The 26,925-nt window shown below is 39.5% G+C and overlaps 1 protein-coding gene across 1 annotated transcript in view; it reads left to right on the top strand.

Moving 5' to 3' along the window:
• The window catches only part of SUSD5 (sushi domain containing 5), a 41,141-nt gene extending 17,858 nt beyond the window's left edge, over positions 1-23,283 (top strand). Inside the window, exons 3-5 of the mRNA XM_010001696.1 lie at positions 3,833-3,951; positions 11,646-11,834; positions 22,001-23,283. Coding sequence (XP_009999998.1) covers positions 3,833-3,951; positions 11,646-11,834; positions 22,001-23,283 — 1,591 coding nt within the window. The remainder of the gene's footprint in view (positions 1-3,832; positions 3,952-11,645; positions 11,835-22,000) is intronic.
• Positions 23,284-26,925: the final 3,642 nt, after the last annotated feature.

The following is a 26,925-nucleotide window of genomic DNA, read 5'->3' as shown; positions in this document are numbered from 1 at the left end:
TCAACATAGTGCAGAGTCTCTGTGGTCTCTCACTTGAGAGAGAAAATGAAACAAGTTGCTCTTCTAGGCTGGGTGACAGTGGACTGAGAAGATTCTCAGTAGTTTTTTGCTTGGCTTGGCGTGACGTGGCTTGTCAAGGAACCATTAGGACCCCTCCCATTTTCCATCAGAGAGCAGGGGCTGTTGTCAACACCACTAAAACCCCTCCATTACCAACTACATTTTTTCTTACTGATAAGTGTATGGTACTTACAGTCTACAGCCACAGTATGTGAAATTAATTTTTGTGCTGTGATTGTGAGTTCATGGCGTGTGTGTAAGAGTAATTTTCAGAGCTGTGTGGATGTTTCAAGCAGATGTGTATTAAATACAGATGGATGATGGATCATCTGCAATCTGAACTCAGTATGTTTCCTCTGACCATGTCTACTTTCATAAGATCTCCATAGAAGTAAACCAAAAATTGCATCTATTTATTAAATGCAAGGTACAAAACTGTGCATTACACTGCTCTAAGGAATAGATTACACTGTGTGCTGAGGCCAGGTTGGATGGGTCTTGGAGCAACCTGGTCTGGTGGGAGGTGTCCCTTCCCATGGCAAGGGGGTTGGAACTAGATGATCTTTAAGGTCCCTTCCAACCCAAACCATTCTATGACTCTATGATTCTATAAGTAGTAAGCAAGCCTGTTTAAGTTCAATTATTACACGAAAGTAGCAACAAATAGAATTAAATTTTACTGCATGACTATATTATTCTCAATGGCTGGGAAGGCAGATAAATCCCTAGAAAAAGTGTAAAGTTTGTGGCATTCTCTCAACAAACTTGATCACACCTTCAAACTCTCAGCAGGGTGCTGGAAACAGGACAAAAAATGTACAATTTTTTGATTCTTATTTCAGCATGGCAGTGCTGCTGTTGAAGAAATTTTAAAATATATTGAAGTCTGAATATATAGCCATTTTTCAGTCCCTAAATAAAAGCTGTAACAACTATAAAAGCATCAAACACTACCTTTTAGAACAGAGACAAAAATGTACCTCTATTTAATCTGTAATTATAGATGAGAACCTAGCATTTTAGGATTTAGGGTAACATGTACCCAGCCTCAAGAACCCAAAGAAAAGAGACCATTATTGTGTATTTGTAGTCATACCTGGAGTCCTACTGGCAGCAAAGAGACTATTTCTATGCCAGAGGTGTTGCAGGTCTGATCATTAAACCCACTACTGACAAATGCTGAGCTCTCTTGAAGCTTCTTTCACCAGCAGTAATAACATCTTACTTGCAGGACTGAGCTCGTGGTAGGAAACTACTGACAGAGAGGAAGGAGTGGGAGAGACAAATAGATTATTTTCTTTTCTTCTACTTTTTGTATGTGTACAAAACATGATTTCTTTCATCTCAGAAGAATGGCATTAGAGTATTTGTAGTTGTAATCAGATCTAATTTCATATTGCATAAATCCAAATTAAATTCATAAATTGAAGATTAATGAGGCTCTAGTCTGTTTTAGGAAAAAAGAAATAGACAGGAAGTACAATTTTTAAACATAATGTAGGAAAATACTTTAGTGAGAAATAAATTTTTTAAATCTTACTGTCACGTAAAGCCTTTTGTTATGTATAATGTTAAAACTATATGCATCACCTTTATAAGTTTGGTCTCATTGGGTAGCAGCCAAGAAATGCTCTTAAAATTAACTAACTCATCAATATCAACTACTATCTTGTAATTAATTGTAAAATACTTGGGAAAAAAAAAACCGAGAAAAATTTGCTCTGCAACTAGAAAATCTTACATGTGAGCCAGGTATCCTGTTTTGCAGATTACCTGAATTTCAGTGCTTTGGGCAGAAGCAAAATATATGAGCTAGAAAATGGAATAAGGAATATGAAAATAAAGATAAGAGTTTCAAAAGTGGCTTCCAAGTATCAGGGATTTTATCCCTTGATTGAGCATAGAAAGGAATGTGGCCTGATTTTCAGACACCAGGATTTTATGATGGCAACTATCTTCAAAACTCTTTGTTTGTTTGTTAGATTTTATTAAGAGTCTGAATTCTTAAGTACACAATTGCAGGTGAAAGGCAGAAAATTTTCAAGTCCTGTCAGTATCTGTCTACTTAGTGTTGAAAGGCATAATTGATCCAGGTAACCTAAGTGAGTGAGCAAATATTGGAAAGATTAAGGTTGGTAAGTCATTTTTTGAAAGGAGGCATAATTGTTCCATTCAGTTAGGACTTCTTAGGCCTAGTGGAACAATATGTGAATGCACACAAAAATTTTCTAGTTGATGGCCTGATTTTCCCAGTCATCTGAACTCACATTGGCAGATGAAGTCACTTTTGTCTACTGAATCTAAGGACTTGGACTTTAAATGCATTAAATTCTAAGATAAGTTGAAATTTAAACTTGTATGGACAATATTGTCCTTCAAGTGACACCCCCCAAAATCAATGTAAGGATGTTTTCCTTACAAAAGAAACATATTTTATTTGAAATCTTAAGAGGCTTTCAGTAGAGGATAACATCATTTTGCTTTCCTCAGCAAAAGTGTGGCAGGAATCACTTTGGTACATATGTGTGACCACCACCATATGGCTGGTTTCATATTGCCTATGTTTGTTTACATTAAAAGAACACTAAAGTTGCATATTTAACTGCTAAAAAGCTAACACATGCCAGAGCTAAGATGTTCTGTACAATCATAATTTAGCAAACCTCTGTAAATCAATTGTTACATAGTATTAAAGTGCATGATCAAATACTGGTTTTCCACCGGATCTTTTCTACATTTGTTGTTAGTGAACATTTATTTTATTCTCCAAATTGAGTGCAGGACTGATGGCAAAAGTAGTTCAACCATTGCACAACACAACATGATAAATTTCCCCCACTGGAAGGCTTCCTCTGTGGAATGCATTTTTGTCTTGCTTTCTTTGCTGACCATGCAGCACTTCTATAAACCTGCTGTCCATAAAAAAAATAAAACTCCTACCACTAATATCCAGCTGCAAAAAATTGGGCTGAATTAATTTTCCCAGCCTTTGTAACCTTCAGTGTAACAGTAAAACCAGTGTTTTCTACAACAAGCTGTCTCTTATTCGCTAGTTTTAGGCAGCCAGTACAGCTGAGAGAAGAGATAGTTAGTAATCTCTTCCTTCATGTTCAGCATCTACAGAGTTGTAAAACCAAACACAGATTTATTACCTTTGTTCAAACCTATGAAGGGCAACAGGGTGGATTAAGTACTGCAGAGTACCAAACCAGAGGAAAGGGACTTTACAAAAAGGTGTGGAATTGCTGTTAAAAAAAACAAGATAGCAGTTTTCCTTCCAAGAACTCAAGATTAATTTTCTGAACTTGCTTGTGTTAGCTTTGGAGCAGTTAACTATACAACCTTAATGGTCTTTTTATGTGTAGTGATAATAAATTGTAATATTTCAGACCAAATCTTTAGTTTTTATTAATTTTTATCCCAGTGCCATTGGTGGGAATCTGCGTTGTTGGAAAGTGAGAGCAGAGTATGACCTTAAATACTCTAGGACTTGGTCTGATATTTGGAAGTGTTAGAGAATATAATAAGATAAACATTCTTCATTCCTTTCTATGCCTTGAACTGATCTATAGCAAAAATTTTTAAAATTACTTTTAATTCTCCCTTGACTTTTTCCACAGATCTTCCCACACTAATACCTTATGTGTTGACTCTTAAACAGTTAAGCTGAGGCTAAAGCCTGACTGTTGTGACAAAAGATGCCCAAATTTCTCCTGCATGTACAACTCTAGAAGATTTCTGATTATTTTTTTCTTCTTCTTCTCTATTTTAGGACAATTATATGCAGAAAGACGGGCAGCAAACAGCAGAGCGTGAAAGCCATTGATGTTAAAATTGAAACCAAGCCCTTTATGAATGACCAATATGATGCTTTTTGTGTAAAGGATGAAGGTCAGCACGGATAAATGCTATTGAAATAATGCACAGTCATCGCTGTCTTGCAACATTAAAAGTTTTGCCTTCCATTTTTCTGCTGCTGAGAGGCAAAGAGGGAATGTTAAGTAATAAATCTTTATAATAATCACCCACTAAGCGAGCCAACTGCTGCAAAGACATTGGTTGCAGGAAATAAATTGCATTATCTTTTGTCTTTGCTGCAGTTTAGCAAGCTCAAGCAGCACTGCTGATTTGGAAGAACCCATTTTTGTGTCCACAGGACATACTTTATGGAAAGTAATAGATCTGGCACCAATATAACTGAAATGCCTGAAGCATCTCCCATACTCAGCACTGTAACTGAATGTAATTCATGTAAACTATTTTTTGTTAACAGGTATAGACCAGCCAGCTAGGGACTGTGACATATGGATGATTCTGAAAAACAAATTATTCCAACTTAGGTTGATGCTTAAACTTTTTGATATTAAAATGCTGAAACCCATAAGCAAAGATAGATTCTGAAGGCAAAAAGTAAATAGTTACTGATAGGGAGGATTGTGTAAAGTTTGGGAACCACTGAAACAGATGGTTGATGTTCACAGTGAAGTTTTGCATCTCATTTCCAAGAAAAACAGGGACAAGAAGATGGCATTTGCTGAGAAACAATAAATTCAGTACTCAGGGGGCATTTTGATAAAAAGCCAGTGGCAGCAGAGGGAATGAAAATGTGGTTGAAGTGAAATGTGGCAGAGGAGATGTACATGTGATGCGCAGCCAGTCATTCAAAATTTGCAGTTAGACTGACCATCCTGTCAAGTAACACTCATGCCATCAACCCGAGGCTCCGTGCTGCTATGAGTGATGCCAGTTCTGTCACTCAGTTGCTAATGTTGTCACACAAGCACCTTTGTGCTTTCTGCCATGCTGCTCCTCACATATAGGAGCAGCTCCCTGTAAACATCTGCAAAACTCCCTCATTGTCTTCCTTCAAATATCTCTTTTGTCATCATTCCCCCCTCAAGAAAAACCTTGCAGAGGGTGGGACAGCTGTGACAGGCTGAAATCATTGCTCTGGCCACTATTGTTCCATTGTGCCCTTGTGCTCCCCTGTCTGTCTCCACCTGCTGCATCCCAGCTTACACGTAGATGCTGGATCTTGGGGAAGGACCTGTTTGCCTTTTGGGTTTGGTTACTGCTCACAGTAAACGGGCAGTAAAGGTAAAGATAAGAAAGTAGTCTGACAATGTTTGTTGGAAAGAAGCACTATGTAGGACTCAGAAATTGCATAGTTAAAACTCAGGGGAAAATGTTTATCATTTGCAAAAAAAAAGAAACAATTAATGAATAACTTGTTTTGTACAAGGCAGGGAGTTTCCTGATGACAGAATGGGATGATCATTCCAATCCACTCATCAAATAGTCCTACACAGTGAAACATTTCTCTATGACAATAAGGTCCCCTCTTCTTTAAATGTATAAAAATTTTGGGTTGCAGAGTTGGTGTTTGAATGGAAAGGCTTGAGGGAAGTTGTATGGCAGAGTGTGTTGGTATGAAAACAGCAAACAGCCTGTGTGTAACACACAGTAACACACAAGCAGGCACAAAGGAATTGACTGATGAAAGAACATTCTACACCTCAGGGATGACACTTTCAGTTTTGGAAGTAAATATCCAGCAAGAAGCAGGAACAGCAAACCCTGCACCACAGACTCAGACACAGTCTTATCTGTTCTGCTGTTTTGTACATGAGGCTAATTACTGCACAGCTAAGTTATGTTTAATTAATTTCTTACTTATAATCATAGAATCACAGAACCACTAAGGTTGGAAAAGATCCTACTGCCAACCCAATACTACCATGCCAACTGAACCATGCTCCTAAGTGCCACGTCTACAGGTTTTTTGAACACCTCCAGGGATGGTGACTCCACTACTTCCCTGGGCAGCCTGTTCCAGTGCCTGACCACTCATTTAGTAAAGACATTTTTCCTAATATCCAATCTAAACCTTCCCTGGCACAACTTGAGGCTGTTTGTTCTCATCCTATCTCTATTTACTTGGAAGAAAACACCCACTTTGCTACAATCTCTTTACTTGGAAGAAAACACCCACTTTGCTACAACCTCTTTTCAGGTAGCTGTAGTGAGTGATAAGGTCTCCCTTCAGCCTCCTCCAGAATAAGCAATCCCATTTTCCTCAGCATCTCCTCATAAGACTTGCTCTACAGACTCTTCACCATCTTCTTTGCCCTTCTTGGGACTCACTTCAGCACATTGATGTCTTTCTTGTAGTGGGGGTCCCAAAAGTGAACACAGTTTCAAACTCATCTTACCAAAATGAGCAGACACTCAGCAGCTTTCCTGCTTCACCGCACTTGGCTGAGGTCAGCTAAAGGCTCAGGCAGACTGGCAGGGTGAGGATGGACAGAAGGAACAGTCACATCAGCCTTCTCCAGAAATTAAGTCAATATTAATAACTATTCAGAACTCTACTTTCACTTCTTAGGGTTTTGTAAAGGGAATCTCAAAACACCATGAAACTTCTAATACTACCATCACAAAATCCCCCTCTTAGGCCTTGATTTAGAATTAATTTTTACTCAATTAACATTTGGCACTTCAAAGACTTCAGTCAAATTGCTTATCCTACACCTTAGCATACCTCAACAGCCAGGGCAGTGATCACATCCTAGAAACTGATCCAGGTGTGCTTACAGGATCAGGCTTTTACAAATAAAAGTCCTGAAGAAAGAAATAGGTGTTGTTTGTTCTTTTTTTTTTTTTTTTTCCTTCTGAAATGGATTTTATTCTGTATACCCAGAAGGATTAGAGCAATCTTTCATACTAAGAGTTATGTTATGCAGGGAATTCATTCTAAGAGTTATATTTGACAGGAAAAGATATAGCTGCAATGTTTTATGAATGCTGTGAGTATAGTTGCAGTTCTCATAGTGCAGAGAAATGTATCTTCTCAGTTACTCATAAATGAATGTTTCATGCAGCCATTAGACTCAGGAAGACAACTCCACACCAGCTGAGGATCTGCTGAGATCAGAAAATTTCTCTCTTAGCCCCGAATACCAAAAATTACCTAAAAATACATTATATTCTGACTATTCTGAAAATGGAGTATCACATTAAGTCAGATCTGGCCCAAATAGTGTGTATTTGTCCTCTATCAAAGCTCATTAAAAAATGCTTCAAAGTATAAAAGAGATAAAGCAAGAAAAACAGAAAGCTGCAATTTTTCCTACCAGTCATTTTTTCTGTGAGACGACAAATTCAATTTCATATGTATATAATCCTCTCAGTTCCCTTTTTTATTCTAATGCAACAAAGGAAAGATTTCTCTGTTAATGGCTCTGAAGTTTTCCTGTTTCTTTCTTTCGGTGACTCACTAATATTTACAAGCAACAAGTAAGATCTCTACTCCATAAGGCTTTGATTTGCTGCCACCATAGAAAAACTAAACAGGCAGCAACTTGTAGTAGAGTACAGGATAAATGCAAATCAAACTTTGTTCAACATGACTGCTGGCTCCAGATACCCATCAAAGCTTGGTGGCTAATGTACATATTTCGGCTTGCCTTTTTTTTAGCAGTGAGGGAAAAAAGGAGTTACTCTGTTCTTTGCAGAAAATGTGTTAAATGTACTTTTACAAGAGCAATCAACCTGCAACTTGCTCTGTGTAGTATTTGAGCCTTTTCTTTGTATTCTTTGTGCTTTGCTGTGGATATGAAGTTTTTCATTTTTTTATTGCTACATCTTTCTTTTCCACAGCTTTGCATATAGCTGACAGTGAATTTCCAGCTACTTGGTGATGTCATTTAAACTAATAAATTCTTACAAGTTATATCTAATGAAAGAAGTATTGGCATCCTAACATTGGTAGCTTACAAGCAGCACTTGGCTATGACTGAGTTCTGGTTCTTTGTACTTGATTCGTACTTGGTATTTTTACCCAAAAAGAAAACTTCTGTGTACTTTAGTGTCTCTGCAATCAAGAAGAAAAACAAACTTCCACATTCGTCTTTCACAGGGTTGAGTGTTAAGAGCTGCATTTTCCAATTTCTTAATGATGAGATGACATCCTATAAATTCCAGTGGTCTCTCTGGAAAAACTCTGCTGAATTGGGTGGTTGTAACAGTGGATGTTTTACGTCAAAGAGGATGTTTCATGTCAGCTTTCAGAGCATGGTACACAACTACAGTAGCAATTGTAGATAATCAGATTTCAGTATATTCCCAGTTCTGCCAGGTGGTATGGAAGCTGAAGTCTGCATCTTTTTCATGTTGAATTTTTTTTTTTCCCTATTGGTCTTAAACTGCCCTTTCTGTAGACAGTATTTTTATTGAGACATCTCAGAAAAATCTTTACAAACTGGTGGGATGCTTGTAGTTTAAATCAAGAAGATGGAGCCCTGTTAGATGTTTGACCTCCTTGTCAATATGCGGGAAACTCATGAAGGGTCACAATGTTGAGAATCAGATTCCAAGTTTCCAGGTCTGATATGTGGTCTCCCACACATGAAGACAGAGCATGGAATCTGTTGGGTGGGGCCTGAGTGTCAAGCACATCAGACTTTTATGCTGGGAAACATGGATTTGTCTCAGTTTTTAGTGATCACCAAGAAAATACACTGTTTTATGGGAGGACAGATGAGGGGAAACAGTGCTCCAGATGGAGAGTTCAGCACTGGAGGAGCCTAGTCCTCATCTACTAGCATCACCACTCCAGGCAGCCCCTTTGGTCACCTTAACAAAGAGCACTACTGTTCATCTACATGACAAGCTGGTGCCAACACACCCTCTGTCACGCTTTGTGGCCCAGATCTGCCTCCTGTTCTCCAGCAAGAAAATGGCCTGAATGCCAGCACTGAGCACAAGCTGTTGTTCCAAACAAGTCCATGCTTTGCCAGCTCCTGGTACAAAGGCTACAGACAAAAACCTGAAGCCTGGCCCCAGAAGTAGCTCAGTGTCATGAGCTGCTGTCTGAGTGTCACTTCTGTACATGCACCAGAAAGAACAGGTTTGGCAAAAAGCTGAGCAGCAATTGTCATAGCAACTGAGACTGCAGCAGGATGAGGAGCTGTAAGATGCTGCAACCTGGAAAATTCCTGTGTATTTCACACAGGAGTGGACAGCAGTAAAATAGATGTAAGAACTCGAGTATGTCTTTGCAGGGTATCAGCTTTCACTTAAGCTTGTCTGTGCTGTCACTCAATAGGTTCTGCAGCAAGACATGACCTTACAAAGTCTCATATGAGAGTGCTGAAACTTTCCCATTCAGTGTTTATCCATAAACATCTTTAAAATCTCTGCTTTTCTTTATATTCATACATCAGCCAGCTCTCTCTTTCAGGATCTCATAATTCCCTGTTACCACATCTGTAGCCAAATTTTACAGTAAAGCTCCCTTCAGCTTTCTTATTTCCTGGAAGGTTATAATGTGCTTTTTGAATGTGTTTGCCAATTTTAACTAATGTAAAGTGTTACTTTTCTGCTTCCTCTGGCCACAGGATTAAGAAGCAAGGTTTTGTAGATAAGAATACCCTCTGGTATATAATTGTCCCATACAGCCTAGAGATCAATGGTTCCCTCAGAGCAGATACACAGCTCCCATTTGTAAGCATAGAAGTAGCTACATAAATAAAGTATATGAAATGCAGGGGTCTGTAGCTTTCCTATGAGGCAATAAAATATTTTTTTATCCCTTTCATCCACATCAATCTCTATTCATCCAACCAGTTCACAGGAAAGGCATTAGCTGCTAGCTGCTCCTCACTTCCTCGGATGCCAAGCCTCCATAAGACTGTACATAAACTGAGCTTTGTGTAGCCTCAAGAGCTTGTTTTTTCTGTCAGTGTGTGTGTGCATAACTCCCACTAACTCCTGAAGGTGTTAGGCAGTATATATGTATGTGTACAGTACAGAGAATGGACTTCAAAGCCTTGACTGCAGTTGCGTGTCCCTTAAATTAGGGGCAGATGTTTTTCAGCGTAACAGGTTGGGAAGTGGGCAGCCAGGTTTATCAGACAATTTCTATAAGGCTGATCCAAAACAGCTTTCAGAGCATGGATATTTATCTTAGGATGTTCATTTCACTACCAAGTAAACAACTGGCAACATATGGTCATCGTATTTCTAAATAAACATGTATTTACCTATGCCTGGGTCAGAAGTGGGTAGCTGATGGGAAAAGCTGCAGCCAGGACTCACAAGGATCTTGCAGAATGTCCCTGGGGCAAAGGCAGGAAAGCCTGAGCTTTTGCAGAAAGTAGATTGAAAAAGATTTTCTGTCAAAACTGTTCCACCTGAACTAGTGTCAATGGAAATGTTGTTTGTAAGATCTTGAGCTGATGCTGTCTTAAAAGTAGACTTTAGCAAAGTAGCAAGGGTGCTCTCTCAAGATGTTTCTTCTTCTGCACATTTAGGAGCAATAGTCTTGGAGATCACTTTTTCAGCTTCCAAACAAAAGTCTTTCCAAGGAATGTAATCTTTGTTTAGCTAACTAAGTAATTAGGTTTTTGTACCAAGGCAAATTGTTCCAACAGGAGATTCAATAATAGAACACAGACCTGGCTTTAAGTTTTCCTTATTTCATATAATTACCAGAACTCCAGAGCTATTACCTATTAGCCTATGAATTACAGGGTTTTTGTTTGTTTGTTTTGTTTTTCTGTAACTAAGAGATGTCTATTCCAAAAGGGACTGTAAAAAAGGGAACATGGTAAACTGCTCTTGAAGAGCACTTCTGAGAGAGTTAAGACCTTCGAGAGAAGAGAAACCTCGATACCTAGAAGTTTTCTGGAAGATCTTGAGCCACCTCATTAACAATTATCAAGATAATTTAAACCTGAAAAAGAGAGTTAAAATTCAGTTTACACTGTTGGTGGTGGTTGTATGTCAGCTTCCTCTCTGCACTTCTTTCATGCCCAGGAAAACTCAAATAATTTTTTGTTACTGCTTATAGTAATTTTTGCTTCCTGGCTTTTAGTGCTGTCAACAGAAATATTATCAAATATCTTGTTAGTTTTCATATCCTGATAAATTTAGTTCTTCAGATTCTCACAGACAGTAGAGCTATGTTATTCTTGGGTTTGGCTAAGTTGAAGAGCACAAGTCACCATTTATTTTAGAGTGTCTCTAACTTAAAATAGGGGAAATCTGAGTAACTGGGAATAAACTTTGGATTTCAAGAAAGATTAGAGATATTCTGAAAAATTGCTAGTGTCCACCTGGACCTTTTTCTTCTGTGAATCTGGACTGGGTCCTTGCTCAGCCTCTGCCTGCGTGTTAGAGTAGTAGCAGTCTTAAACAATTTCACAAGCTTTTCTCCAGTTAAGAAAAACTACTGTTTCCAAGCTTTTGCTTTCCTATCCCACCCTAACTTTGTTCAGCTTGTAGAAGCAGGCAGAGAAGAGCTGTAGTTTGATATCCTGGTAAGAAACAAAGCCCCTTTAGACGCATCACTGTTACACATCCTTAACATCACAGTTATCACATCACTGTTGTAGCCCAATAAATACCTTCTCATTAACAGCTGAAAATAGTTATGAAGGAGGATGAGTGCATGAATCAGATGAGATGCAACTTTTGTGGGCATGACGTTTGTCCTCAGGGTAACCCTCTTAGCACCACTGTTAGCACTGCAGTTAAAGCCTATTGCAAGGTCTCTACAATCTCATTTAATTTTTTTCTTTCAGACAAGCCCTGCGGGGACCCACCTTCCTTCCCCCACACCATCCTACATGGCCACACTGGCTTTGAAATGGGAGACGAGCTGCTGTACGTCTGCGCCCAGGGCTATGTCATGGGGAACAAGGAGACGGCGTTCACGCTGCTCTGTGACAGCTGCGGGGAGTGGTACGGGCAGGTGCAGGCCTGCGTCAAAGGTGAGCTCACCCAGCACATGGAGCAGCCCTCTGGAATGTCACAGTCTCCCATCAGCCCAACCGAGATGTTTTCGGGCTTATACGGACATCTCCTGGGCATGTGCAGTCCCAGTGAAGGCCTTGGCAGCTACAGAGTCAATGTCTTAGCAGGCCCAACAGGACTTGTGCAATCCCATGGGTAGACATCTCCAGTCAACCACAGGAGAGGATAGTTTATTTATCTTTGCATAAGCATAAAGTTTCTTTCTGGGTAGTAGAAGCCGTTCAGAATTTTAAACATTGACTTTTGAATCGCAGATTCATTTTTTCTGTACCCACTAACCCCATTTCAGGGATCCACTGAGTCTTATCCCAGAGTTATCATTCAGCTCCTTCCTTCCAGTCCACACCTTCCTTCTTTTTCCCCCAATACCCTTTTTCTTCAGTATCATAGAATCATAGAGTGGTTTGGGTTGGAAGGGACCTTAAAGATCATCTAGTTCCAACCCCCCCTGCCACGGACAGGGACACCTCCCACTACACCAGGTTGTTCAAAGCCCCATCCAGCCTGGCCTTGAACACTTCCAGAGAGGGGGCAGCCACAACTTCTTTGGGCAACCTGCACCATTATCTTACCACCCAGTGCTGAACGTATTTTTTAATTACTGGAAAATAACTATTGGGAAGATGCTTCACCTGCATATTTAATAATAGAATCAGCCTCTTTCTGGAAATCAGCTGTTTATAATTGTGTGAATACTCGTTCTGTTTCTGGATGAGGTTTGTACCTTTGCAATGTACTTACTTTGCTTGCTCAAGGATACGGATTGCAGTGGACAATACAAGAAATACCAGAGATATTTTTTTTCAGAGTAGTTCAAAAGCCATGCCTAGGCAGTGTTGGTGAGCCAAAGACATTGTTTGCCAGATAGAGTGTACAATGAAGGTTTGTATGTTCTGCTGTTTATTTTCACATTAAGCCACTGAGTTTCTACAGAGCAGGCTACTCAAATGAAGACTTGTTGTTTGTTCTCACCTTTGGGAACCTAGAGCAAGGACAGAGAAAAGCCAGTGGCTTTTTGAAGGCGTGCACTGAGCATGGCCTGCTTGCAAATAACATCTTTCCTTACCATAGATGTGCAGAGGCTGTCCATGTCTTTATCACCTGGTCACCAGCCTTACATCTTCATGTGATGTTACATGCTGAGACCCCTGAGATAGCATCCTCCTTACAGAGATCACATGGTGGCCTCATGGAGACAGGGGCAATACCTCTCAAGGGCACAGCAGCCCAATATGCAGTTCCCTTCACTTCTTTATAATTTCAGGGTTGAATTGAGCTGACCATCCTTCAGGTGTTCTTGGGTTTTGATTTGGGATGCTAAATGGGCAATACAGTAGCCCTTCATCTTCTCAGACCCAGACATTGTCTGTTGGTTGATCTGAGCTTTTACTAGCTCTTTTCTACTAGTTGCTTTAGCATTTTTGAACTTCTGGCCTTACATAAATGATGAATGGTGCTTCTTTTTGGTATATTAGGAAAATTAAAGAGCTGTGTAAGAGAACTGCCTGTGCCACAGAAGTCTGTGACAGAGTGGCAGAAGTACAAATTGAATTAGAGATAAGGAGTGAGATCTAAAAGTTTTTAAAGAGTGTATTATTTTTTAATTTGCCCCAGTAAAAAGTCATACAATTTTTTTCTTATACCATGCTTTCAGGATTGTTGACTACAGACACCAGCTACCCTGAAAGTGGATTTTCTAATCAAATAACTTGACTCAAGGAGTGAGGTTTTTATTAGAAACAAACAACCCCCATCATTTATAATAATGACATTTCCTTAGTTTAAACCTTAAAGAAAATCCACCTTTATGTGTTAGTTCTATAATGCAGCAAACTTTTAACTTCCCTCTTGTTTAAACACGAGCTAAATAGTACCATGAGTTCAGATGTGGATGCTATTCAAATTTAGCTTTCTCACTCTCTTTCTCGTGTTACCCTGCTCAATGCACAAAGCTCCCTATATTCCCAATATTTAAGATCAGTCATCAGAGTATCTTACTATTTTTATCAGAGAGTTATCACACCTTTAAGATTATATTTATAGCAAAATAAATAAAGTTTTAAGCAGAGGAATAGGCAGCTGTGGCTGATCTATTTGGGCTGGAGTAAGCATATCCATTTCAGAACCCATATATTCCTTAATACCCAGGGGCTTTCAAAGAGTTTGTTATTTTTTTTACTCATGAATATATATCAGGCAGATATATACACCAGGAAGTGGATAATAATGAGAAAAAGTAAAACTTGTCCTTAGTAGAAGTGGGTCTTGTCTGTGCATCAGGAAACCAGATATTCAAAAGCATCCAAATCATATAGAGATTAAAAAAAAAAAGTAAAATAAAATTCTAACATCTTTTGAAACTATTTCAACTTCCAGAACTGTTCCTACAAACAGCAGTTTAGATGATTAAGTTAAATACTGCAGGGAGTGAAAGAGGAGCATGGAGGGAGAGAAGGAAAAGAGTATCTACAGCTGATACCTCAGTGGGTCTGAATGTTCTATAATCCACAGCAAATTGATACTACTTTTTCTTTCACTGGGTTTAGTGAAAATGCTGACTTTATCACACATAGAAATAAATCTGTATTACACCAAAGTAAGGAAGGGAAAGAATCAGGCCATTTAAGTTGTATGTGTTTCACTGTTTTCCCTGGATAAATAGTCTATTTCCCCTGTTTTGCCTGAGCCTTTCACACAGCCGCAGGGGAGAGAAAAATATTTTCAAAAGAAATAAGAAAGTGTGGCTGTAAAATCACAAACATCAACACTGGAACTTGGGAGCAGATGTAATATTGTGGATTATGATTTTTGAAATTATTTAAATGTAGACTTCATGCTGAGGGGCTTCCTTTGATTAATGTTTTTCAAACACTTCAAGGACCTGGGATAGAAAATACAGTATGTGTCCAATTAATAATTACATATTCAGTCCTCATTATCAGAATTCTTTAAGAAATGAGGTTTTACAAGAAGACTGAAACGTGTGATTCTAGGGTTCGGTATTTTTTAAAAAGTAAGAACTGAGTGAAAAAGAAGAAAAAAAAGGAATTCAATCAAAATAAACCTAATTTATATTCGATAGATATTTTGGAGTCATAGGAGAGAGGAGTATAATTACTAATTAAGTACTCCAGAAGTCAGCACACATGCTGCTTTTGAAGTGCTTTGAGGCAACAGATTAACTTCCCTATCATGAAGGTTAATGATGAGACTTAATGGAGAATTTATATCCCTGTTAGCAGAGCAGGCCATTTCTATCCTAACTGGCTCACATCAGAGGAAAGATCATGAGGCCATTTCAAAGAACTTTGAAGTGCTATGTTTAGAGGCTGGTAAGGTGATATGGTTCCCTTGTTCTCCATCTGTGCTGGGTGAGCTACTGGAAATGTGAAGCAGTCCCGACACTCTTACACCAACCCAACTGGACCACAGGGAGAAAACCCTGGTCAGAGGATTAAAAGATATAAGGCCTGTTTCTATCTCCTGCACTGTATCTGAGACCAGGGCAAGCCACTCTACTACTCTCTGCTTCTTACTCCACCTCAACTGTGAAAGACTGATAACATTTATCCGATTTCATAAAGCTTTCTGTGCATGTTACAGCTGCGTGTTACTGTCCTACTTGGTTCCTGGCACATTATGATGCCCAGCTTTACATTCCCAGTTGCTCACCCAGAGCAAATACAGATTCAAAGAACTATTGGTATAGCAGTATCCAAACATAGCACCTAAATGTTCTTTGAAGTAGTTTTATGATCATCTTCTCTTTCTGTTTTGATCCAGTTGGAAGAGCTATGGCCCATTCTGGCACACAGGGTGTAAGTGTACAACCATACAACTAGAAAATTCATAAAGTAAATTAAAAATATGTATCATGCATCAATATACATATAATCCAAAATATGTGGCGAAACTTGGCTGTGGGCATAAATGAACACAATCCATTTCAGAGTTGTAAGTGGATTCTGGATACAGTATAGTATACTGGCAAATATGTGGCGAAACTTGGCTGTGGGCATAACTGAACAAAATCCATTTCAGGGTTATAAGAAGTGGATTCTAGATACCTTATAGTATACTGGAAATTAAGAAAACAGTACACTGCAAATGGCTTTAATATACTTCATGCACACTAGGTAATGGACCATAATTTTTAACCAAAATGCTTTCTGAGAAAAAGTGTGGCTCTGTATAGTTAGTGTTTCCCACAATTTCTCATCATGAAAAGATGCTGTGTTCAAGCTGAAAACACAGAGATATTCAACCCCACGAAGCAAACTTAAGCAGAGAACAAGGAAATACATGTTTTTTGCAGTTTATTATTTTTACTGTTTCTGTGGAGAGAACACATTATCACAAAATATATCCTGAAGGTAGGCATTGTAGTAAGGTCTAAAAGCAGATGTATATGTACCATGCTGTGGCTGCCCTGCAGGCACAGAGACTAAAGAGACAGTTGTTAAATGACTTTTGTTTTTTCCTTCAAATGAGCCATAGGTTCAATATCAGGAGCATTAATACCAGCATTTCAGTGGAAGGATCAGGGCTGTATTGCATTAGGTGGCATCCTGGAGAGTTTGCTTCCTCAAAGAGAAGGCAGATTAGATAGCTGAGAAGTCATGTCACATCTCTGTCCTAAAACTGGCTAAGAATGTCAAGTATTTACCCTCCTCCCCTGGCTGCTTAGGGTTATTCCAACTATAAGCTTGTGGCAGGAGAGCTCATAGCTTCTGAACATCTAAGGAATCTCTCCAGTACCAACATTTGGATACTTGTCTAGCATGTTCAGAGCTGGTCTAACCTTTCCACTGTGAGGACTTCTGATTTCAGTGTAAGGAGGATTCAGCTGACTTGGACCACCTCTGAAAGCTTCATCTACAGCTCCCAGTCTTTTTGCGTGATTCAACTGTTACCATTATTTGGAATCATAGAATCACTTAGGTTGGAAATTACTGTTAAGATCATCAAGTCCAACCATTAATCCTACTCTACCAAGTCCAGAATTAAGCTGTATTCCCAAGTGCCACACCTAGACAACTTTTAAAGACATCCAGGGATGGTGATTCAACCATTCCCTGGGCAGCTTGTTCCAGTGGCTGACACCCTTTTAGTGAAAGAGTTTTTCATAATGTCTAGTCTAAACCTCCCCTGTGGCAGCTTTTCTCTTTTTCTGTCACCAGTTACTTGTGAGAAGAGACCAGTGCCTACCTCTTCACAGTGTCCTTTCAGGTAGTTGTAGAGGGCAATGAGGTCTCCCCTCAGCCTCCTTTTCTTCAGACAAACAGCCTCAGTTCTCTCAGCTGCTCCTCGTACGTCTTGTTCTCACAGCCCTTCACCAGCTTGGTCGCCCTTCTCTGGACATGTTTCAGCACCTCCATGTCTTTCTTGTATTGGGGTGCCCAAAACTGGACACAGTATTCAAAGTGTGGCCTCACCAATGCTGAGTACAGAGGAACCATCACCTCCCTGATCCTGCTTGCTACAGGATTCCTAATACAGGCCAGGATGTCACTGGCCTTCTTGGCCACCTGGGCACACTGCTGGCTCATATTCAGCTGCCTGTCAATCACAACCCCAGGGCCCTTTCCAGCCACTCTTCCTCAGACCTGTAGCACTGCATGGAGTTGTTTTGGCCCAAGTGCTTTACTATATCTTTGAATTCCTCATGAGAGGCCTGTCCTCTCTTCCAAAGGCCATAAACTCTCCTTTTCTTCCTATGTGTGTGCCTGATGCAAGTCCAAGGATAATTCTTTGAGATACAGGAGTTAAAAAATCTGATCAATTTTAGGCAGATTAGTTGACATGCTCTTTTCCTTCCTACCCTTAAAGACAGATGCCAGCTTGTTCATGTTTGCTGCAACTACTTTGAGTTTCTTAGAATAAAGATGTTTTTATACAGTAGAAATGTTTATGGTGATGGTCTACATAGAATCAAGTTTCAGTTTCCTGTACTCCAAAAATACATCCACTGAATATGCAGTGCACTTTTGGGTAGTTCAAAATAGCAACACTCAAAATAGAGCCTGGATGCCAATATGCTATCTAGAAGAAAAATTAAACTGATCCTTCGGTGTGGAAAAGCAGGCTCTTTGGTTTTCCTTGTCTCTGTGTTTGGTCACTGTTTTCACATTAGGATCAAAATTTGAAGGAGATGAAAATTCTTTAGAACTGGATGTCTCCCAGAAAAGAAGACAAGGCTAAATTAAAAGGATTTTACCTTTAAATTGAGCTTCACATCTTTTGTAGTATGCCATTTCAGCATCTGTTGCTGTGAAATGTTCATTTCAGCCTCAGTAATCCCTCAGATGATGAATTGAAACTCACTGATCCTTCAGTCTGCCAGATGAGGGCAGGGGAAGATGTAACAATGACCAAATATAGAAATATTTTGGTCCTGAACTAATTAATTTCTTTACTAGCTTTTCTTAAAACCAGACCTGCCTGGATTGGAGGGAAGATGCAACCACTTTCAAATCAGTTGCTAGGTGTTTTAAAAATGTGTATAAATAAAACATACAACTATTTGGATAATAGGTGGATCTGAAGCTACTTTGGTATTTGCTCTTCAGTACTGAGACTAAAATTTGAAGAGCTGGAAAGCTCAAGAAAGTGCTGAGGAGGTGAGCAAAAAGAAGTGCAGTTGTGCAATCCTTTCCTGGAAAATCAAGCTGAGGGCAAACTTAAAAGATTGTCATGGTAACACAAACTCACTAAGTATCAAGCCCAAGCCCCATTTAAAGGTCTGTGGCCCGGAAGGAAGAATAGAGTATTATTACTGTGTAAGTCAATTCAGGATCCTATAAATCAAAGCTTCAGGCTGAGGGGGTCTGTATTTCCTTTGATGGTTAGAGAGCTCAATGGTTGCTTTCATTCTGGCGTCCTGTAAGTTAACATTAGTTATGTTGGTAGTCTTTGCTGTTAACTATACAAATACAGGACATTGCATATGAAAATACATTATAGCAGCTTTACATCTTGGGCCACAATCTGATTGTCAGGAGGAACAAGACTCCCTTGTGCTGTGACAAGTAGCACATAATGAGCTCCAATCTCAGGCTCTCTTTAGACTACAATGGGCTTTTTCTTTTCTCAGCTAAGCATCAAGAAAGCACCAATTCATTGCTATGCATGCAGGATCAGGCCCAAAGACAGCAGGTTTGATGAAGATTTGATTAATGGTTCAACAAACCCTTAATAATGTTTTGATAGACTGAGGACTCATATTTTCCAAGAAGCACATGGTCTCTTTTGATGTGCCTCCATAGCACTTTCTTCTCAAGGGTCTGGAAGTACACAGCAGAGTGGCACTGAAGGGGAAGAGCTTCCAGTTCTATAGAAAACATATTGCTATAGTTGTTAAGCATTCAGCAATGATGCATACTGGTCAATAAGATAAATACTACCTGCCTATTCATATTGCTAACCAAAGAATAGGTCTGGAGGAAACAACACAAGCATACAACTGGAATTCTTGTTCACGGGTATGTGTGCATGCATGCACTAGAACACCATCACATAAAAATCAATGTTTCATTCATGCACTTCACGTACATCCAATAGACACCTATGAGCTGTCCTGAGAGACACTGCACTTTGGTGAAGGAGCCATGTGAGATATCAGCTTTTAGCAGGAGTTTGGATGGTAAGAGGACAAAATGGCTAGAGGCACCATTTCCATGCAAAGAGAGCTGCAAACAGGAAAAGTCTCAAGTGAAAGAGAGGCGAGAGGCGAAGTGAGACTAGCATTTGATAGTTTTCTAAGTGCTACACAGCAATGGTCTGTGCCACACAGAGCTTCACAAAGATGTTGTTAAAATGCTTTGGTATTCAGAGGCACCCTGAAGTCATTAACAGAAGTGAAATACTGTTGGAAAATATTTTAGGATTAATTAGAAAAGTGAGAGTCCTACCAGGAAGCTTCCCACTACGAGAGCTGGATTCCCCTGTCTGTTAAGTTGTATTTACACCAGGCAGAAGTTTTTTACTGCTTTGGAGAGGACAGAGAGGATCTAGAGGATTAAAGAAGCAGATGAGGGCACCAGAACCGTGAGGGAGAGAGGTCCATTTTTGGTGCTGTTGTATCATAGGCAAGTTTCACCCTACATCTGTGAGATGAGAGGACCTGCTGAGAACATCCAGTTCTCCAGCATGATAACTTTCAGAGGCATTAACTCTCCACAGGCTATGTCACACATCTTGGTTTCTTCAGCATAACTGCTTTGGTTTATGGTAGACCCAGACGCTACTCCAAGAAAAATACCTTTTGCTAATACTCATTCTGTTCTGGCACCTGGCTTAAGTTGTTCTGGCAAAAAAAGTAAGCTGGTGTGAGCTGTATCACCACTAAGTGTTTTTGGTCAGACTAGTTTGACAATATTTCTAATCTTTCTTAAAAGTAGACCAAATATGGCTCTGCCAGAAGTCTGGGAAGCAGTCTCTAAGGACTACGTGACTCATTCGAAAATTGAGGTGGACCCCAGATGAAAATGCTATTCAAAGGTGGTTGAGTGTAAAAAGGCAAAAGAAGATAAGACTTTATGAATGCATTGATTTGTAATACAGCTTGTCCTATTCATTTCTTGTTTCCCTTGTCGTGCCAGATCTATTGCTTCACTGTCTTTATGAAAGACTAAACACTCTCTTAAAAAGGAAAATTCAGTTTGTTTTATTTTCCATATCCCAAGGCACTATTTTCTTGGGCTTTTAATACCAGCATAAATCTCAGCAGTTACATCAGCTTTCTATGGAGTAAAACTTGTGTGAGCTGAAAATCAACCACTCTGTCTAGTTTGGAAAATTTTTCACTGAGCTAAGGCTTTAGAGGAGTGGAAGAAATATAAATGACAATGTATTATTCAATTATAATTCAAACATTTAGCTTCATGCTTTGAGTCAAGTCTATTTTGTTATGAGTGGTAGGTCTGTTGGAGTACTTCTAAATCAAATTCAAACTTTTTCATGAATTGGCCCTTCTGTTGCACTCAGTTATATTTTGCCAGTTTTCTCTCTTTTTTTTTTTTTTTTTCCCCCCTTTTCTTTTTTTTAACATTTAATTTTTTACAGCTTGAAGCCTTTTTCACTGAGCTAAGGCTTTAGAGGAGTGGAAGAAATATAAATGACAATGTATTATTCAATTATAATTCAAACATTTAGCTTCATGCTTTGAGTCAAGTCTATTTTGTTATGAGTGGTAGGTCTGTTGGAGTACTTCTAAATCAAATTCAAACTTTTTCATGAATTGGCCCTTCTGTTGCACTCAGTTATATTTTGCCAGTTTTCTCTCTTTTTTTTTTTTTTTTCCCCCTTTTCTTTTTGATAACATTTAATTTCTTAAAGCTGGAAGCCCAAGGGTTGATTACCTAGGTGTTAGGCTTTAAATATTGAGACAGAGGTTTCTATCCTTGCAGTCATGGATGCATCTTGCTTTCTTCAGATGAAGATCAGCAGAACTCAGTGTCAGCTTTGGTGGGGGACGGTCTCCTTGGGCAGCTCTGGGAGCTCTCATGGAATGAACAACACCATTCAGCTCACCTGATCCCAGGTGTTGTATCAGTGCAACACCAAAGTTACTAATGAAAAGCACTGTGTAAAGATAAAAATTGAACAGAAGGTACTGAACATAATCCTCTAAAATCCACTGACTCAAAAGTGACAAAGTTGCTGTAAAACTTGTAGATTTTTATTATTTTTTGCAGTCCATTTAGTAACTGATTAATTTTTGCTGTACATTCCTCTCCACACTTATTACTCGTTTGAGTATGATGAAAAATTTTCAAGTCTGGTAAAAAGAATCATATGAGGGAAAGTGAAGGTTTGTGATAACTGCGCAATTGAACCACAGAGAGTAAGTTATTTATATACACTTTTCAGTCAGGAAAGATGAGCTATTAGCAGTTAGCAATGACACCTATCCTGATTTCTTGTTTTAAACTTGGTATTGACAATGGGGTGGGCCTTCCCCTTTTCAGATAAACAATAACACCAAATGAAAAATATTGTCTAAAAGTCACTCCTCATGATACCTTTCTTCTTGGCTTGTTGTAACAAATAAGCCCGGTGCTTTTCTGGAGAAATTATATGTTGACTTTTGAGTGTTGTTGTTTTGTTTTTTTTACTTTTGTAGATGAAACTGAGGCTCACATTGACTATGAAGATAACTTTCCTGATGACAGATCAATACCTATTGCTGAGAATGAACATGTCCATGGCAAAGAGGAAACTGAGCATGAGCAAGAACAGCTTTCCTTTACTAAAGTTTCAGAGGAAGGAAGAACTGGAATTATCAAAGCTGTTACTCAAGACACAGACACTTCTGAAAAAGGAAGCAGGGCACCAACTGAGTCCCCTGTGTCACTCCTAAGCCAAAAAAACTTGTTCTGGTTTCCATCAGAGGCTTTCAGTGAGCCTGAAACAGAGAAAGAGACAGATGATTCCACTAAAGCACGTTTTTCTGAAGGTGATAACCACATCGGAGTGAAGACGGCCTATAATGAACCTGGTGCCAAAATGTTTTATGACAGTGAGGATTTTCCCATTGGACCCATTCTCACAACTAATGATACGAAGGCAGAGATAGATGCAGTGGCCATTACTGATGAGTCATGGTTAGATGGCTACCCAGTAACACAGGAAGTGGTAGAGGATGATGAAGAGGAGGGGGATAAAGTTGATGGATCAATGGGAACAGAAGACGATATCGTCCTCACAACAGACCAACCAAATCATGTTGAAGTAGGAAAATCAGGCAATGGTAGCCCAGCTCCAGAGGAAGGTTTAACACAGATTGTGGCAGCAACAACACGGATAGATGATGAAGGGGCCAAAGAGACACCAGTACCACTTACATCAGTGAGCGGTCTGGAGAACTTGAGTGTGAGCAGAGGTTATGATGATGCTGCATGGGACCACCCAACTGCATCTCCAGAAATTATGACTCAGGAGCCCCCTACAACGATGCTGTTTGACATAACCAGTTTAAAAACATCCATGTCAGAAACCTCTGTGATGGTCAGTCCCTCCGATCACACTCCATATGCAGAAGCAAAAGAAACAACTGCCTACCCAGCACAAGTAGCAACCACTGCACCGGCTCCAGATATCATTACTGACACATCATCCCAGGAATTACCCGAGCAAGAAAATCTCACCCAGGGCCTGGGAGAAAAGCCTGTTCCCACTTCTGAGCCATGTGAGGGAGAAGATTGTTCTAAGTCCAGCAAAGGTGCTATCATAGCAGTAATTGTGATTCTTCTCTGCTTGTTACTAGTTGCAGCTGTCCTGGCTGTGTGGTTTTTCAAAAGACGGCAGCAGAAAAATTCTGTCTATAAACTAAATGGAAGGTGTCAACCCAAACATCATTGCTACCACCACTACCACCACCAGCACATTGAAATGCAGAAGGTCTAACCAAGGGTCTTTTGTCAGAGATGCTAGAAATCAGAAGAAAAACATATTGATGCTAGAAGGATCACATGACTCATGGATGCAGAAATCCAGCAGTGCAGAAAGCAGATTTAAAAAAAGAATGATAAAAGAACGTAGAAGACAGAAAAGATTTCATCATTTTGAAATCACAATTTAGCAAATTTGACATTTCAGAGCTAAAGAATCTGTATGTTTTTATCACAAGTCTTTTGGAGACACCAGCAGGACACAGCGTGCTTGGTAGTACATCTACAATTTGTTCCGCTTTTACATTTTTCTCCTATTAATAATAAATTAATTGATTAATTTCCGTGTTACCTGGTGATAATGTAATGGTAGAGCTGGTCAGGCCTTCTTGGTCTATTCTCAGTCGAAGACGAAAAGAAGGAGGGAAGATGGATATTTTTGGAGCAACCACACATTTGGTGGGTGTTCCTATTTTAGAATCTGTCCAAGCTGGTCAGGATAAACCATCGTAACAAATTATTACCTGATATGTCTTAAAAAGAAAAACTATTTGCTGCCATACTTTAATGGATAGTATTGCAATGATTACTAAGGTACTTCTCTTCAACATTGTGAATTTAACAAGCCACAGATGTTGGATCATTATGCTATTTTCTGGAAAGTGTTCTTTTAGCCTTAGTGAAGAAGTACCATTCTTATACTAATCTTTTTATAGAAATCACAATGTCTCCCTGGAATTCAGGTAATACTCTAAGTGGCATTCTTCCTTGAGTATTGGCAGGAGAGGAGTCAGAGCACCTCTGATCCCAGGTATTAATGATTAATAGTCTCTTATTACAGAGCCAAACAGTGATGAAGCACTTTCCAGGGGAACCCTATCTGAAAGTCAGTTGCTTTTCTGAATGTGACACCAGCTGACCAAGATAGCAAAATCTGACTTACAGTCATTAGTACCTCTGGCAGCTGAAGCCATGTGTAATACTTCTGCCACATGAACTTTGTAGAAGGACTGATTTTCACCATTTTGCTCTTTCATCAGTTGGAGAGTGTCTGGGGTGGGCATTCGGTGTGGGAGATGGGTAAATATTTTGAATGCTGCTCATTGTGGTTTTAAAGACAAAGCAAACCTGGAAAAGACAGAAATTGCATCCAGTTGATAAAATCCAAACACTTGGCTTGACAGGGTGTCAGTTGTAAAAACACAGAGGCTGTTCCAACCACATGTTCCATTTCAAGAAAATAAACAGAGAGAGAAGATGTTTTCTAGAATCCCTTAACATAGTTCTGGTGTACCTTTCTGAATGAACAGGAGGAAGGCTGGCAACTGTGAATAATCTGCTGGTCAGAAATTAATTCATCTGCCACTGTATTGTACACCCTTAGCCAAAATGTGCCAGTTGTTCAGCACATGAAAATACTGGTGTTTCCCACAACTGGATTAAAAAAAGGTGATAGGGTGTTCACCCAGTTTCATGTTCTGCCTTGAGTCACAATGATAACTATCTCTAACTCCATGGAAGGTAGACTTTATGAAATGGAGTGCAGAATCATACTGGTCACGCATACAGCCATCAGTCTCCATTCTGGTAAGGAAAACAAAGCATTTTTAGGTGACGGCTACACATTACCTTGGAGAATTTAACCTCAGAGTGGTAAGAGTTGAATCTAATTGCCTGGCAGGAACCACAGTAAATAAAGAAGGACAGAAACTGTACAGATTTGTAAATATCGTGTTCTCTGACATATGCATGACTTTATGCTTTTAATGCATTATAGATGATGAAATAACCTAGAATTTCTGTTGTAAACTATTTTTTTATGCAGTAACTTTTTAAAAAACACACGATGGATTTCGCACTAAGAAACCTTATGGAGACTGTTAACTCAACTAAAACATGCCATCTGTAATCTCATGGAAATATGCTGAAAAATAAACACAGCAACATCCATTAAAAATACCCTTTAACTGAAAGGTACAAGTATGTGTTACCGTTCTGTGTAACATCATTTGAAATGAAAAGTCAGTACCATTTGGCTCAGGAACTGAACATGTGAAAACGAGACTCAAAATATAATTACAAACCCAAACTGCACACAGATCTTATTTGAGACTTAGAAATACTTTTTGTTCATGAACCAGAAGAAAATGTACATTAACATAATGCTTTGGAGGTATTTAAATAAAAATCAAGTTATAAAATAAAAGGGAAAGGAAGCGCCTGTGTGTGTTCTTGTGCAAATCACCCACTTTCCCCCTCATGTTTATGGAGAAAAGATAAGTCTGTCACTCAGATAACTCTTGTAGAAGACACTTTGATATTAAAAAATTAGCTGAAAAGTATTAAACTTAGTCTGCCAGCCAAGCTTTGCTCGGAAGACCATCTACCCCCTTTTGTAGCAGCAGCTGTTTGTACTCACGGTTTTCACTTTACCAAAATAATTCAGGGAGTTTGGGGAAATTAATAAAAAGATGTGGATAAAAAGTTTGTGAATGCTACATTTGACTTAGACCTATTTTTGCATGCAAAACTTGCCTAATCAAAGACAGTGGGAATGGCAAACAATAAATATAGTACAGTAAACCTGAAGATGATAAGAAAAGCAACCAATCTGGTGAGGGATCTAGAGAACCAGGCCTGTGAGGAGAGGCTGAGGGAACTGGGATTGTTTAATTTGGAGACGAGGAGGCTGAAGGCATACCTCATTGCTCTCTACAACCACCTGAATGGAGGTTGTAGTGAGGGAAGAACCGGCCTCTTCTCCCAAGTGAGTAACTGTAGGAGCAGAGGAAATGGCCTCAAGTTGCACTGGGGGAGGTTTTGACTACACATTAGGAAGAATTTCTTTACCAACAGAGTGGTCAGGCACTGGAATATGTATACACCCTGGAGGTAGATGTGGCATGTGTTGTTGATTTTGTGGGGTCTTCGGTTGCGGGTTTTTGTTGTTTTTTTTTTGTTACTGTTCGAGTGGGTTGTGTTGTTCACACCCCCTACCCATACTCTGATTTGGACAGGTGATCTTAGAGATCTTTTCCAACCATGATGATTCTGCGATTCTGCGTTATTCTGTGCTAAGGATAAAATACAGGGAGGGATGAGTTACTCAATATATACTCAGTATAGGAATTAAGAGCTGAAATTGCCAGCTGTGCGCTGATTATAGGAATGAAAAAAGGAAAGAGGGAAGTATCAGGAGTAATTTTGTGATGGTGACATCCAGTCATTAAGAGAATGTGCTGCTGCTCTGTGGTAGAAGTCATGCACCATCCTCTTCTACAGAGGCCAAGTGTTACAACAGGCTGGCCAGAATCAGCTCACTGCTGTTAAGGCTGAGATGCCATCTCCCTTTGCCTTCCTTTCCTTTATTAACAACAATCTGTTTACTGGGCCTCTATGTCATATAGATCATCTGCTGCTGTGTCTGGGCTGAGCCCTGTACACATTTGCTGTCAGGCAGGCTGAGAAGCGAAGCTGTGGGGTGCAACGTCAAAGCTACTGGCAGTGTTTGGGGGTTCAAGCCCTTGCCACCAAAAGGTGTTTGCTGCTTCTTGTACAGAAACAGTGGGAGAATGAATTTGAGGTGTTCGCTAAGTTCTGAGGCTGAAATACCTTCACTTTCTGTGCTTGTCTTTTCTTTTGCCAGCTAGATGACAAT

Source organism: Chaetura pelagica, unplaced genomic scaffold (assembly GCF_000747805.2).
Source record: "Chaetura pelagica isolate M959 unplaced genomic scaffold, ChaPel_1.0 scaffold657, whole genome shotgun sequence".
In the NCBI taxonomy this organism is placed as follows: domain Eukaryota; kingdom Metazoa; phylum Chordata; class Aves; order Apodiformes; family Apodidae; genus Chaetura; species Chaetura pelagica.
Note: the sequence above shows the minus strand (reverse complement) of the source record. Positions and strands in the feature narration are given on the sequence as shown.